Source organism: Microtus oregoni, unplaced genomic scaffold (genome assembly GCF_018167655.1).
Source record: "Microtus oregoni isolate MIOR12 unplaced genomic scaffold, Mior012 000037F_ref0000500, whole genome shotgun sequence".
NCBI classification, from domain to species: domain Eukaryota; kingdom Metazoa; phylum Chordata; class Mammalia; order Rodentia; family Cricetidae; genus Microtus; species Microtus oregoni.
In genome coordinates, this window is record NW_024543096.1 from 24,190,826 (window position 1) to 24,207,070 (window position 16,245).

Genomic DNA, 16,245 nt, shown 5'->3' on the forward strand with positions numbered 1-16,245 from the left:
CCAGAGTAACTGGTCTACATCCATGTGTGCGTCTGGAGCTTAGCATCATCAGTATGAGAATATTTACTATGCTCTATAAGATACTGGAACAAAGGAATAAAATATCTATTTCATTGTAACGAGCTTTTCAAAAAGGAGAAGAGGAGGCAGTGGCATCTGACGAGATGGCTCAACAGCTAAGGGGCTCGCTGTGCAATCCTTATGATCCGAGTTTGAGCCCCAGAAGCCAGGGTGAAAGGAGAGAACTTGCTGCCAAAGATGTCCTCTAAGCTCCACACACGGGCCATGACACATGTGTATCTCCACTCATACACACACGCACATACAAATACAGCCACAATAAACAAAACTAAAAAAAAAATTAAAGCCATTAGCTGGACATGGTAAGTCAGACATGAACTCGAGTTTTAAAGGAACGGAGGCAGGACACTCACAAGTTCAAGATCATCCTTAGTTATGATAAACTCAAGGCCCATCTGGGCTACAGGAGACTATACCTCAAGGGGAAAAAAGCTGGATTTAAATATATAGACTAAGGCTAGACACGGGGTGGAGGGGGGAGGTGGGGGGAGTGGGGGGTGCAAATCTGTCATCCCAGCTTCTCAGACAGCAAAAACCGAGGAATCAAGAGATCAAAGTCAAGGGCTGGAAAGATCATCATTGGTTAAGACTGGCTGCTCTTCCAGAGAACTCAAGTTCAGTTCCCAGTACCCACATAGAGGCTCACAACCACCTAAAAGTCCACTTCCAAAGATGTCCTTTTCTGGGCTCCACAAGCACTACATGTACATACATACATACATACAGACATGCATGCATACATAATACAGGCAAAATATTCAAAAACATAAAATAAAAAATAAAAATTAAAAAAATAAATTTAAAGTAAACCTGGGGTCCTATCTTAAAGGGGGGTGGAGGATTCTTATAAAATAATAGGGTCTGTGATCCCAAAGAAGCATCAAGCAACCACTAATTCCCTTATTCACAAGGGAATTTTCTCCTGAGTTCAACAATATAGATTTTTCTTTCAACTCCCTTTCTTCAAAGAGTGTTTATAAGCCTGCAAAATCCTATGAAAACTGAAGGATTATTCTGTGCTTTAACTCTTAGCTAAAACATCTCAAGCTATAAACGCCCAAATGCCTTTTGACAGAAATGTCACCTTCATTCCCATTAAACAGCATTTGTAAGAAAACACAAGAGAGCAGGGTTACCGAGACTTTTCTTCTTCTTAAGGCTTAGTTATCACTACAGCTTATGGTGCCCTTGTAATCATCTATGCAAATTAATGTAATTAATGCTATAGATTTCACATCATAAATATTCATAAAAGGAATGTCCCTATAGCGTCTTCCCTGGTAATGACTATGTGCTGAGTTTTTAGCATTTAGAGAGAAAGAAAATATTCAGCACTAAAATGATCACCTTCCGTGAGCAAATGGGCCAAAGGGAAGGGCGCTTCCCCCGCTTAAGGCTCTGATCATGACGGTGAGGCTGATATTTAACAAGCCTAATGAAGTGTTTTTCAAAGCAAAACACAGTTGAGATTCTTAAATGATCTTAACTGGCTCCCTCAGGAATTTGAGATTTCATTTGAAGAGAGGTCCATTTTTTTTTCTTTTTATCCCCCGCCCCTTCTCTTAAAATTTGTTTTGGGTTTTTTGTTTTTGTTAAATGTGGGATGGGATAGTGTCAGCTGATGAATCAAGCCTACTCCAGGCTGCTCTGTGTAGGCTGCCAGCCCAATGGAGAGAAGGCCTCTTCCAATAACAAGAATGGCCAAAGTCAATTTTACAGCAAGTGTCTGGGAACAACAGGGCTGGGTTCTACACGAGCCGAATGTGTGGTCAGAGGAGCAAGGTACAGCTCGGGAACACAAAACAGATGCTCCAAGCCACACCTATGACGTTCCCAACCCTCCAATGCAATTCAAATATTTTTAGCCTTACAAAGTAAGACTGAAACCCCAAACCACGACAGTACAGAGAACCAAGCAGGTAGAGGTAAAATATATAGACTTTAATTATTTTCTTGTTTCTGTCTATAAAACAATGTGTATATATACTTTCCTCCTAGCGTGGGGGAGTTCAGATGCATTTGAAACTGTGGTATTTTCCAATGTAAAATTTTTAATGAGATAATTGACTAAAAAGTCAATAATAGCTTGCATATAAACCTGATTTCCTCCTTTTTAAGAACAGGCTTCACCTTTGTAGAACTCATCAGGAAACTGTAATGTTTTCCTCCGTGGATTCACAAACGCAAGATCAAAGACAGTTCATGAGACTACAAACTACACAAAAACCCTAAGACTGAGGAACAGTACTCATGAAATAAAAATGAAATCAACCCATGAATATCTAAGTCGGTGGCTCTCAACCTGTGGGCCTTGACCCCTTTGGGCATTGTATATCAGATATTTACATTACAATTCAAACCGTAGCAAAATGACAATTATAAAGTAGCAATAAAAATAATTTTATGATGGGGGGTCACCACATCATGAGTAACTGTATTCAAGAGTCACAGCATTAGGAAGGTCGAGGACCACTGATAGCAGAGAACAGCTCAGTTCATTTTGAGCAAATGGCATAGAGCTTTGTTATAATTTCACAGACACAACACATGCACGCACACACACACACAGACACACACACAGAGAGCTATATGCCCAAGAAGGTTCCTGTAGATCATTTCTCCCACACAGTTGAAAAGTAAATGTGAGGACACCATGAGAGAAAAAGAGGAGGTTCCTTTGCCCATTCTCACACAGGAACAACCTGGTTTTAACTTCCAAACGATTACAAGTCTTAAAAATGTGTGCATCTTTTTCTCTGCAGCCTTCTATTAACTTTTATTTAACTCTGTTTCTTCAAACCGCAACTTCCATTTGGGGAGCTGGGGACACAGCTCCGTCAGTACAATGCCTGTCTAACGTGAACAATGTTGGGAAATATCATTTTCAGGTGTGTGACTTTTGTTTATACTGCATCTGTTTAGTTCTGTGAAGCTGTGTTACTGTGCCTGTTTAAAACACCTGATGGTCCTAATGAAGAGATGAACAACCAATAGTGAGGCAGGAGCAAGGATGGGCGGGGCTTGCTCAGAGAGAGTATAAATAGAGGGAGAAATCCGGGAGGAGGAAGAACCAAGAGAGGAGAAAGAACATCAGGAATCAGTCACCCAGCTACACAGCAAGCCACGGAGAAAGAAGAAAGGCATACAGAAATAAAGATAAAAACCCAGAGGGAAAAGGTAGATGGGTTAATTTAAGAAAAACTGGCCAGAAACAAGCTAAGACTTGGCATTCAAAGTAAGAATAAGTGTCTGTGTGTGATTTATTTGGGAGCTGGGTGGTGGGCCCCTCAAAAAGCCGAAAGAGAAAATAGTAAAACATCACACAACAGAACCCTGAGTTCAATTCCCAGCACTCATAGAACAGGTGTGCTGTTACAAGCTGTATCCCCAGCACTCAGGAGATGCGAGCAGAAGGATCCAAGTTCAAGACCAACCTCCACTACAAAGAGAGTTCAAGGCCAGTAATGATGAGATGGGGATCACTGTTTAGCTTCAAATATAGCTTGAAGTAGAGCACTTGACTGGTGTGTAGGTTCAACCCCCCGAACACAGAAGAAACTTCTAATCTCTCTCTTCTCTCTCCTTCATTCCCTCTCTAAGATACCTTTGCATGTAGCCCAAGCCAAACTCAAATCTGCTACGCAGCCAAGGCTGGTTCAGAAGGCAAGTCTAAGGACCTCAAGCAGAAGTATTTCTGTTTTCCTCAGTCAAGACATCTTTTCTGTTTGTTCAATTTTTTGGAGTCAGGGTCTTGCCACGTAGCTCAGGCTGGCCTTGAACTCACGGCAATCCTTCTACTTCCGCTTACTGAGTGCTGGGTCACAGGCACTTCACACCATACCTGGATGAGTACTTTGATTTCTCATTGGCCTAACTGACAAGGATGAATAACAGCAAGCCCACCCCAGCTGCTCACCCGGGACTCCCGTGAGGAGAAAGGCAATCTGCCCCTTCCTATTCTTCTTGTCCCCTGTCCTTCTGTTTCCCACATCCCCTCCCTATCTCCCCGAATATCACACAGCCTCATAAAGAAAAATGAGAAATAGAGGTTCCTCAAGGATCAGACCGGTGACGCATCAGAAGGAAGAGGCAGGCTCCCTAAACCTCAGTCTCCACAAGGCCCGTGAACCTCTGCTACAACTGAAGCTTGCTCGAAAGCTTAGCAGTTCAGGATCCCATTTAAAACAAGGCTTGTTTAAAAAAAAAATGGTTCCATTCAGTGTTGGAGGCCATCTCATGGGTCTGGCTTTTTCTACTGAGAACATTTAGAAATCCAAAATAGAGCTATATTAACATTACAAGACATGAGCCCTGTTTCTATCATATTTAACATTAAAGAAAAAAATTCTTGGGGGCTGGAGAGATGGCTCAGTGGTTAAGAGCATTGCCTGCTCTTCCAAAGGTCCTGAATTCAATTCCCAGCAACCACATGGTGGCTCACAACCACCTGTAAGGAGGTCTGGCGCCCTCTTCTGGCCTTCAGGCATACAAACAGAATATTGTATACATAATAAATAAATAAATATTTAAAAAAAAATTCTTTCTGGTTCACTAATTAGATACATTTCCTTTTCCCTCTTGTAATCTGTTAGGCACAATCGCAGAGACTGTTTTGCAAAATGCTTTGAAACTTAAAAAAGTGATATATACATACATATATATATGTATATATATAAGCTTAAATATATAGATTTATGTCTATACTGTTTACAGTGGCCTGAACACTCCTCTTTAAAGATGATTAGGTAAATGACTGGAAAGGAGGTCACACCCACAACTGTTTGAACTCCTTATCTTAATAAGTTAGAAGAATGAAACTCAAAAACTAGTCATCACGTCAAAATATCTTTTTGTTTGTTTGTTTTTTTTGTTTTTGTTTTTGTTTTTCGAGACAGGGTTTCTCTGTGGCTTTGGAGCCTGTCCTGGAACTAGCTCTGTAGACTAGGTATGGGTCAACAGAACCGCTGAGCTAGGGGCTCTAGAGTAGATAATATTCATGTCGATTGACATCGTCAGGCTGGTGACGCTCACCCACGTCAGTGCTATTGATGGTCCACATAGTACAGGCGACTCATACCTGTCTCTGAAGTTCCGCCAGGTTGTGAGGCAAGGCCCCCTCAGCCAACGGAGCTATTCTCTCGATGTCTGCCATAGTCAAGCGCCTTAAAGGAGAAAAGTGGCAAAGAGAATCATTAGATACTGACAGCCCCCTCCCATGGAACACACCTTTCTCCTCCAATCCCTGAAGAGCTAGCATTTAAAAGGGGCCATTTCCTTATTTACCTTCTATGACCACTTTAGTGAGGAAAAAAACAATAAGCCTTCTGATCTTATTTACAACAAAATTAAAAGCCTCTGGAGATCACTGAGGAGGGAACAGATCTAATGAGACCCCAGTGATGGATACCAACAGTGAACAAAGAATTCACACTGAAGCCAAGGTCCACAGACCCTCTCCAGAATGCAGAAGACCCCAGTGTCCCATAAGGAAGGTTAGAAGCAAGAAGGGTAAATACAGTTGGCCGCCTTCAAGAGAAGGCACAGGGCGGAAGGAGCCTTTTTTTACACCGTGTTTCTTCAAAGCCCCTGAGTTTTGAATCATATTAATGCAGCACTGTGGGTGCCAAAACTGACTTAAAAATAACCACATTCTGCAAACCAGCTAAAAAAAAAAATAGTCACTTCAGATGTAGATGTAGTTTTAAGGACTTTTAAAAAGCATTCATTTACAAGAAAGAGGCTCAAAACATGTGTCTAAAAGTGTGAATTTTAGAAGGTTGAGATGTGGCCTGGGAGTTTATGTCAATCACCAAACTCTGTTGACGCCCAAGTCAGCTGAACGAATATGTACCCCACCCCATCCAGCAATGCACCATACAGCAAGCAGGCAATATAATCACGTACGCATCGCCAACTTCCGCAGTCTCCAGATATCTCAAAATTATTTCTAACTATGTATATTTGCACGTGTCTGCATATATGAGGGTATATGCATGTGAGTGCAAGCACCCTTTGGAGCCAGAGAGTTTTGGATCCCCTGGAGCTGGAGTTACAGTAGGGATGCACCACCCAGTGGATACTGGGATCACATCTGAGTCTTCTGCACAAAGATCAAGTGTCTAACTGCAGAGCCATCTCCTCAGGCCTAGTATTTCTGATATTATTACTGAATGAACTACCACAGGTGCCTGACAGAAACAACAATAACCCAGGTGGTTAACAGACTGTACACCACTTTAACTGTGTCCATTGATTGGGCCCTTGTAGATGAGGGCCTTCCATGAATTGGCGCGTCTTTGCACGTTAAATGCCCTCTACACAAATTTTTGGTTTTAACTCATAAAAAAACAAAAGCATGAACATCTGAGCTTGCCTCTGGGGGAGTGGAATGATGTATGCGGCACAGCTTAAGAAAATAATGCTCTCCAACACAAACTGGTACACACTCTTCAGAAGATGAGTGTTTGTGGCAATCAAAAAGGAAACACCATTCCTCAATACAACATTCTTCCATGTACCCAGCCGATTTCCATGAATTTACAGACTTAAGCAAATTCCTGCAAACCTTTTTAAATTCAGAACACTTTGAGAAGGGCTACATTAAACCCTCTCTCTAACTCCCTAGCCTACTCATTTTTCTTCCTTCTCCCTCATCCCCTCATCCCTAACCTCTTCTTTTACTTCTCCATTCTGCTTGGCTCTTTGCTTCTGCCCCCTTACTCCCCCCCCTCACTTCATCCCTCCCTCCGCCCCCCCCCATCCCTCTCCCTTCCAAACCCTCTGTCTTCTCTCTCTTTCTATTTCTCTTGCTAAGAATCTATACGCTGAAAAGACCGCTGGTAAAAGGAAAGGTATACGTCAAATCTAAAGCGTCCCCCCATTCCTGAACACCATGCGTGACAGGGCGGTTTACCCGGAAGCGTTATATAGGTCTGCAAGCTGGTACAGGATATCAATTTCTAGTGGAGTAACTTGTCCGTAGCGTATGGCGCTCTGGGCAAATTCCTCTGGAAGAGAAAGAAACAAAGGTTAGTTGCTCAAGAGCCTAATAGAAACAGGAAACAGAAGAACGTTTGCACTTTTCTAAACATCTAAAACTAAATTTAAATACAAGTCCTGCTTATAACTGCATTCCTGAAAACTGTTGCAGAACAGATAAACCAGCTTAGATGATGCCACCATGATGTTCTAGTTCTCACTTCTCTTGCTTATTCACGCTGGTCTCCAGAGTCACGGGATAAACGTCGCTGTTCTCAGGTCTCCCAAAACATCCTGTCGCCACTCACCCATGGAGAGTGGGCTTGCTCCTCTCGGTGGCAACTCGCTCCCAGTACAAACAAGCTGCTGCCACACTGCCACTGACCTGTGTGACAGGTCGGGCCAAGGCTCTTTTCAAAACTGTCAAAGGCACTTTAGCATTCCCGCCTCGGCGTCTCATTAAAGGCACCTGGGGTTCGAGGCCCGCGTGAAGCATGAGCGTGCGTGAACCGCACACGTGTGTGGCAACTGACTTTCCGGCTGTTCTGGGGCAGACTTGGACCAACCCCACGTCTATCTGATGAAAAGCACAGATTCGAAGATTGCAGCCAATTTTTAAACTTACCCTTTGTGACTTCGATATCTTTCCTCGTGCCTGCTAAAGTGCTGTAGATCTTACGAACCAGCTCCATGTTGTTGAGTAAGGAGTTGAACGCATTGAAGTAGGAGAAGCTAACTTGATGAGAAGTGCCTCCTCCGGCAGCCTAGGAAACGGCAACACGAAACATTCAAAACTCAAAGGAAGAAACGCGGTTTGGACTCTGCATTTATTCTTTTCTCTCAAAGTGGACCCGAAGGAGTCTCCGTCATTAAAACAATTAACTACCAGCCTATAAATACCTAACTAAGACAAGGGGCACTTTGCACCCTCAGGGAAGCCTATGCAATTGAGATTTTAAAGAAGAAAGCAACATCTGGAAGCTGGAGTTCATGGTTCGTCCACCGCTAAGGTCAGAAACAACAAATACAATTACTGCAGATCAAAACCTGGCTATTTAAACAGGATTATTTTAGACCCTCAACTATGCAATGCCTGCTAGTCCTGGAAAAATATCAATGGATAATATAAGGAATATTTCCTAAAATATTTACTTTTTCCGTGTACATACACAAAAACACAACTTTATTTTTTTCCCCATGCTGCAGATTGAAGCCAAGGCCTCTCTAAACTTACTGTGGATGCTACCACTAAGCCACCCCTCCAGTCTTAGCAACCTTAAATTTTAAGAGCATTTAAAATTTATTATTATATTCTATGTATACTGGTATTTTGACTACATGTGTGTGATATACCACATGTGTGCCTTGTGCCAGAGAAAACCAAAGGAGGGCATCCAGGTTCCTGGAACCGGAGTTACAGATGATTGTGAGCCACCATGTAATTGCTAATTGAATCCAAGTTCTCTGGAAGAGCAGTGCTCTTAACCACCAAGCTATCTCTCCAGCCCCAAGACCATTTCATGACATCAACTTTTCTCAATTTTGAGAGATGGCTCAGAGGTTAGGAGCACTGCCTGTTCTTCCGAAGGTCTTGAGTTCAATTCCCAGCAACCACATGGTGGCTCACTACCATCTGTAATGAGATCTGGTGCAGAATACAGTATATATAATAAATAAATAAATCTTTAAAAAAATAAAAAAGCTATGGTTATTCTTAAGATACCTATTTGGCACACCTTTAATTCCAGTACCCAGAGCCAGAGGTGGGCAGATCTCTGGGTTCAAGGCCAGCCTGGTCTACAGAGTGAGTTCCAGGACAGCAAGGGCTACACAAGGAAACCCTGTCTTACAAAACAAAAAAGATACCTAGTTTGTGTGACTCTCTGATCCTGCATCATGCAAACCACAGCTCCCAAAGTGCCCCAAATGTACAGAAGTTCTGGCAAGGGTTCGCTCTTAATTTACATCCTTGGTGCTTCTGGGCCACAGAGCTCACTCCCACAGCATAGCAGACAATGGCCTTCATTATCTCGGGAGGCCAAGAAACTTCTCCCTTTGCCCATCATTTAGGTACAGCCTCAAAAGAGAAGGATTTTGTGTTGTTTTGCTTCTTGGTTTGTTTGTTCAGTTTCTAAAAGTCGAACTTCAAAGTTACAAGGTGGAAGGGTGCCGGGCGGTGGTGGCGCACGCCTTTAACCCCAGCACTCTGAGACAGAGGCAGGCGGATCTCTGTGAGTTTAAGCAAGACCAGTCTGGTTTTCAAGAGCTAGTTCCAGGGACAGTCTCCAAAGCTACAGAGAAACCCTGTCTCAAAACAAACAAACAGAAACAAGGCGGAGGGGCTGGAACATTGTCAGTGTTTAAAACTCACAGAAATACTGATAGAAACATCAAGGTCACAACCCCAGTCAGAAGAGTCGATCGCAAGCAGTGTGAGGCTCTGGTTTCTCTTTGACATTTAAATCCTCCAACTTATACATATAGGCAACAACGGGCAAATGTCTCTGCCCGCCCCCATTAATGTCAATCTGGATACCAAATGCAGGATTCAGATTCCCTAATATTTTCCTCTGAGGGTTGTGACCATATTTTGGTAAACTGAGGCAACAGCCACATAACCAAGTTGGAAAATACAAAATGGATTTTGTATTTTGAGGCTGAGCGAATGCTTCCTTCTGGATTTTCTTCCTTTCTTCTCTCCTTCCCTCCCCGATTCCTTCTGGGCCCTTCCTTTCATCTTTGGTTGTGGTATGAGGTGAAGGTACAAAAGGGGGGGTGGGTTGTCAGGGAGGGGACATGTGGAGGGGAGAGTGACAGGCTCCACGTTCAAATTCACCGAGGAGAAAGAACAGAAGTTGATCTTTCTACCCCAGTCTAAGTCGGGGATAATGACCTTCAGCTGAAACAACAGCAGGCCCATTGGCTTCCCTCCATCCCAAACAAGCAGTAATCAAAAACATCCACACAACACAGCGTGTACAAAGAAACACGTGACTGAGGGGAGTTTCACCCCGCGCAAGGAAGTGAGTGGCATGAATTGGCTGTGGGTCCCCACTTTGACAGAACAAAAGACCTGTGTCTGGGACACACACTCGGAACGCACAGGTGAAGGGGCAGAGAGCAATGCCTGCAGAGGCTGGTGGCCCCGTGCTTCCTCCAGGCCTTCTGACATGAGCCAGTGACCATCCCTCCAGCACACAGAGGAAGGAACGTCCTAACTAGGCTGCCAGAGCTTGGGGTGGAGGTGACAGAAGCCAAGATGAAGGCACGGATGCACTGAAATACAGCAATCACTGTCTCTTATATACAAACTCTGGTGACCCTTGGACTGGACACTGTAAATGGAAATCAACAGTTTGGAAATACATGAGAGCAAGAAGGTAGCTCTGGATGAAGTTAGAAACTGAGAAAAGACCACTCAGCACACACACACACACACACACACACACACACACACTCTTTAAACTTCTACCACCTAAACATAAAGCCTGGTTAGTTAAGAGCCATGTGGACATAAGAAGGTATTCCACAACCTGGGGTTCAAAGCAGGGGAGTGAAAGCCTGTCTTCTTACTTACTGAAACTAAATTCTCCTCCACAAAAGGAGTGAGCATGTGGGACCGAATGGTGACCATGACGTCACTGAAATCCAGACCTGAGATCACACCACTCTTGCTCTTGTCTTTGAGTGCAAAGGCTTGTCTTGCATGTTCCAACTGCAGTTCCTGCAGAGGAAAGAGAAACAGCATTAAAATGATTGGAACATATTCCAAGCACACATTCTGCAAAAAAATGAAGGACAGACGGCCTTCCCCGGCATGTCCGTCACAACCAAGCTTCTGAACTGTTCTAGGGGGGCTTTCTGACAGAGGTGATACCTGGTATTCCTTGGGGGAAGAAAATGGAATGGAGCTGGCGGGAACCAAAGTGTTGTGGGGGAAGGGGGAGACCTTTGGGTTTTACTTGGAAAGTTTCCATCTCTGGTTTCAGGGCTTTCTCCCGGCTGCTATAATACACAGTGATTTACTTTCTTGCCACCCATGAGAACTTCCTGAATCAAGAGTTGACATTCATTTTCAGTTTCTCACTCTTAAATGTCGCAATCAGAGCCAGTCTCTCTCCTCCTCTCTGCATCAGACACCAGGTTTTTTCAAATGATTTAAAAAAAAAAAAAAAAAGAACTCAGTGTGAAACTCCACCAAATGGCAACGCAATACTTCCTAATTCTGAAATGGAAGCTAGAGACAGGAAACCGTACAAGCTGTGCTTATAATCACTCTGTCAGACTGGGGCACAGTCGCTCTCAAACTCTAAAATAAGCCAGAAACTCTCTGATGTTTGGAACTACTGTAAAACCAATATTGATATTTCAATAAAAACAGTAAAATGTACCTTAGGATATGCTGGAAAAATTAAAGCCAGAGCATTTCTGTCTTGGGCACCCATGATGTAATCCACATGGATGTGCTGGCAAGACACATGACATGTATGTAGATGCCATGCTTATGATGGAATCCACATGGATGTGCTGGCATGACACATGTATGCAGATGCCATGTTCATGATGGAATCCACATGGATGTGCTGGCATGACACATGATGTGTTTTCATATGCCATGTTCATGCTCCATATAGCTGGAAACTGCAGTCATATTTAAATATCATACAAAGGGAAGATTAGGCATTATCATTGCCATTCATTCACCAAAGCTGTCTTACCTCTTCTTTTTTTTTTTAAAGATTTATTTATTTATATATACAGTACCCTGCCTGCAGGCCAGAAGGAGGCACCAGATCTCATTACAGGGAGGTTTTGAGCCACCATGTGGTTGCTGGGAATTGAACTCAGGACCTCTGGAAGAGCAGTCAGTGCTCTTAACCGCTGAGCCATCTCTCCAGCCCCTTACCCCTTCTTGATACTTAAAATTCTTTGGGAGTCTGGGAGACTCACTGATTCAAAGTTTACCTGTCATACATGAGGCCCAGATTTTATACCCTGAACCCACAAATGAATGGATGGACGGACAGATGGATGGATGGATGGATGGATGGATGGATATATATATAGACAGAGATGAAATATTTTGTTGTAGTCTCACCCTTTTTATTTATTTTTTACATGTGTGTGTGTGTATATATATATATTTTTTTTTGAAAAAACATAGACTTAAATTAATGTAGCCCAGATTGGCTTTAAACTCTCTGTGTAGTCAAGCTGGCCTTGAACTTCTGAGTCTTCTGTCTACACCTCTCAAGTACTGGGATTATGGGCATGCTCCACAACATTTGTTTTGCTTGTTTTTTTTGTTTTGTTTTGTGTTGTTTTCCTGAGACAGGGTTTCTCTGTAGCCCTGACTGTCCTGGAACTCACTCTGTAGACCAGGCTGTCCTTGAACTCACTCAGAGATCTGCCTGCCTCTGCCTCCCGAGTGCTGGCATTAAAGGCGTGCGCCGCCACTGCCTGGGAGTATAACATCTGGTTTTAATTATATTTTTCCATGAACTTTGATATCTCAATGGTAATTAAAGTCACTAAAATTAGCAAGTATTTGTTTCACAGTTCATTATGCTATATATTTGTTTTATATGGTTTTCTTTATGTACATGAGATTTCACGATAAAAATTTGAAAATTCTTAGCAAGGTGGTGAGCTAAAGACGAGTATATCAAACCTTCTAAATCTTTCAAGGGGTCAAGAACTCCAGACAGCTCTGTAGGTGACATGAGAATCAAATAATCCTGGGACCCTGCTAGAAGTACAAAATCTATACCAGCACCTGTAATTCCAGCACTCCAGAGGTTGGACACTGAAGGATGAGAAGTTCAGCATAATCCTTGACTACCCAGAAACTGAATAAAAGACTTGGTTTCTGGGCTGGAGAGATAACTCGGAGGTTAAGAGCACTGACTGCTCTTCCAGAAGATCCGGGTTCAATTCCCAGCACACACATGGTGGCTCACAACTGTCTGTAACCCCAGTTTTAGGTGACCTGACGTGGACATACATGTAGGCAAAACACCAATATACAGTCTGCAGTCGTGACCCAGCCTAAGAGGAAGCAAGATGTGACTGCCTTGCTGAAAAAGGTACCAAGTCACATTGCTAACACAGACAAGAATTATGGGATAAATGTAAGTTATAAGAATTAGTAAATAATGCCGGGAGGTGGTGGCACACGCCTTTCATCCCAGCACTCGGGAGGCAGAGGCAGGTGAATCTCTGTGAGTTTGAGACCAGCCTGGTCTACAAGAGCTAGTTCCAGGACAGGCTCCAAAAGCTACAGAGAAACCCTGTCTCGAAAAACCAAAAAGAAAATGGGGGGGGGGATGCTGTAGGACAATAGTCTTTTATCCTGTTACTTGCATTTTTAATAAACTGCTAATTGGCCAGTAGCCAGGCAGGAAGTAGAGGCAGGGCAACGAGAATGCTGGGAAGAGGAAAGCACAGTCTACAGTTGTGAACCAGCCTCAGAGAAAAGAAGAGGAAAATTGAGAATGGAAGTTTTCTTTATGAGATCCTACCAAATGCCCAGCAAAATGATTAAAAGTAAATATATCAATAAATGTCATCAACAAGGCAAGGCAGACCAGCACGGGGAATGGTTCCACTTGGTATGGGCCATGCACACCTTTTCCTAACAATGCACCTAGCAACCTGCAGGTAACCCAGGACTCCCACCTGTATCCAGTTGTACATGCACCATCCTCCAAATAATGGGAAAGTTTCTCTTCCCTGTCAGCAACTAAATATGGATAGTTTCTATTCAAATGCATCCCAGTTAGATTCTGTAGGAGGGTAGGGGGAGCCACCCAGCACGAACTTGTTTTGGCGGTACGTGGGCAACAAGGCAAATCGTGTCTTTTAAGGAAAAACCTCCATTTGCCATCTTTAATTCTTTTTCAATTAAAAAGGTATTACTTTATAAAAAGGGGGTGGGGACACACAAGAGCATGCATGTGGAGGTCAGAGGACAATTTATGGCAGTCGGTTCTCTCCTTCCGTCATGTGGGTCCCAGGGATTGAACTCAGCTCATCAGACTTCGTGGCAAGTGCCTTTACCCACTGATCTATCTGGCTGGCCCTGCTATTTCCCATCTCACACCTAGTTATACTTGGGTATTCATAGGATGAAAATTGGGCACATTGTGGGAAGAAATACAGGCAGTAAAGATTTGTAAATCAAGTTTGTCAATCGAAATAGAGAACTGCCCATATTACACCCCTTAGTAGCAAGTCCCTCTTTGCCTTAGACCCCATAAACGAAGTCTCAGGCAATAGCCTGCAGCCCGTGAGCATTCTCTCACTCTTGAAGCCACTGCTCACTTTCCTGTACTTCTATTTATCCCCTCTGTCCTATCACTTTTCCCTGGAACTAAGTTTCTTTGAGACTGCAATCTATGCATACCCTTATTTCAGTTTCTTGAATAAGAAGAGATTAAAACCTGGAAACAATCAGGTAAAAAACTGGTAATGAGATGGGGTGGGGAGGGCAGGGAGAGGGAACCCTAAAACCCTCCAGAGTACAAGAGAAATCAGAAATAAGAACGGCACTGGGCTTCTTAGCGTCAACACCACAAGGCAGAAAGCAAACAAGAAATGCTTTAAAAGTCAACATCACATCAAACCAAAGTTTAGTGATGGAATAAGAAAGAGCGATTCCCATATGAGAAAAGTCTCAGAATTCTTCATTTTCCTTTACTCAGGCATGGAGGGCTCTATTTATGAAACAACAGTAATTCCAATGACTATCGATCTAAATAGACTTGTGACAGAACTATAGAAAGGATGAGTATGGAGGCAGGTGGATCACTGTGAGTTCAAGGCCAGCCTGCTCTACAGGGCAAGTTCCCTGACAGCCAGGGTTACACAGAGAAACCCTGTCTTGGGGAGAAAAAAAGAAAGAGAAAGAGAAGGAGAGAGGGAGGGAGGGAGGGAAGGAGGAAGGAAGGAATGAGGAAGGAAGGAAGGAAGGAAGGATAGACACGGGTGGAATATGTCCAAGTTTGTGCTTGGCTGTGAGAGGTAAAAGAACTCCTAATCTCACGTAGTTAGAATTCAATCAAACACAGCTGAAAGTAGAAAAATGAAGTAGGGATAATATAAGGTGAGCATTTAAATAAACAGAAGTACACACTGGAAAAACAATGACTGCAAGACCTTGCTTCAGTGAGCGGGCAATGAACAACGGGGTGAGATGGGGACTTCCTCTGTCCCTGTGTTAGACAATACAAGTGTCCAGCAGGGGTGCTCACCTGCAGAAACTGAGTGAATTCCACATAGTTCAGGTGCTTCTTGCGATTGTGCCCAAAGTGCAGTCGGATGAATTCGCAGTCCCAGTTAAAAGGGATGTGATGGTGGATAATAGTCTGCCCAAAAATCTCCTTGACATTTTCTTAAAAAGGGAAAAGAAAGACGCATCAGCCACACTGCACCGAATCATCTGGTCCACTGCAATGCTCCTACAGAGAAGAATTAGGGAAAGTTTAAGAAGCCAAGACGATCTGCTTCTACTAAGAGGAACCACAACTCTCTTTGTGCCCAGAAACCCATGCAGGAACGCAACTGATACAAATATAATTTTTCACTTAAGACTGTGTACTGTTACATATGAGGCCATGAGATTCTTAATTTCTCTAGATTTAATTTTAATTAGGAAGCGATTTCTATCTTGCAATATAAATAACTGCTACTTTCCATTCCAGCCTAAAATCAATAGCGTTTCCCTGGTTCCTCAAGGAGTCGAATTAAGCCTTTTATCAGAAGTGTGAATACCTAAATTACAGTATAATGCAATATTTGTCATACTAAGTATGGTTTGATTGAGGCGTGATTATTACATTCACCCTAGCCTGAATATGACTATTGAAGATAGCTATAAGAAATACTACCAACAGCGTATCATTAGCTCAGCAGTAAAGCACCTTATTAAAACTAATAGTGTCAAAAATAGGGTCTTGCCACAAAGCCTCGAAATCCCCCTAAAATTCATGATTATTAGCCTGAACTATTAAAATATTTTAAGATAAGTGAAATTAGTGATCCGCTTGTCAGTGAAGAACGGGATGCTAACTTCTTGGTAGGTACCGGTCGCGCTGTAGGATACAACCAGCTCTCTGTTGCCTGTCTTCATGCACCAGCAAGATCATTCACTTTCTTACAGTCTTACATGTATTATCAAAAATTGGT

The 16,245-nt window shown here is 43.0% G+C and overlaps 1 protein-coding gene across 1 annotated transcript in view; it reads right to left on the reverse strand.

Moving 5' to 3' along the window:
* The window catches only part of Slc25a12 (solute carrier family 25 member 12), a 73,234-nt gene that overhangs the window by 19,651 nt on the left and 37,338 nt on the right, over window positions 1-16,245 (reverse strand). Inside the window, exons 5-9 of the mRNA XM_041631557.1 lie at window positions 15,312-15,451; window positions 10,637-10,783; window positions 7,685-7,823; window positions 6,995-7,088; window positions 5,159-5,243 (exon numbers count right to left, since the gene is read on the reverse strand). Of these exons, the coding sequence (XP_041487491.1) occupies window positions 5,159-5,243; window positions 6,995-7,088; window positions 7,685-7,823; window positions 10,637-10,783; window positions 15,312-15,451 (605 nt within the window). The remainder of the gene's footprint in view (window positions 1-5,158; window positions 5,244-6,994; window positions 7,089-7,684; window positions 7,824-10,636; window positions 10,784-15,311; window positions 15,452-16,245) is intronic.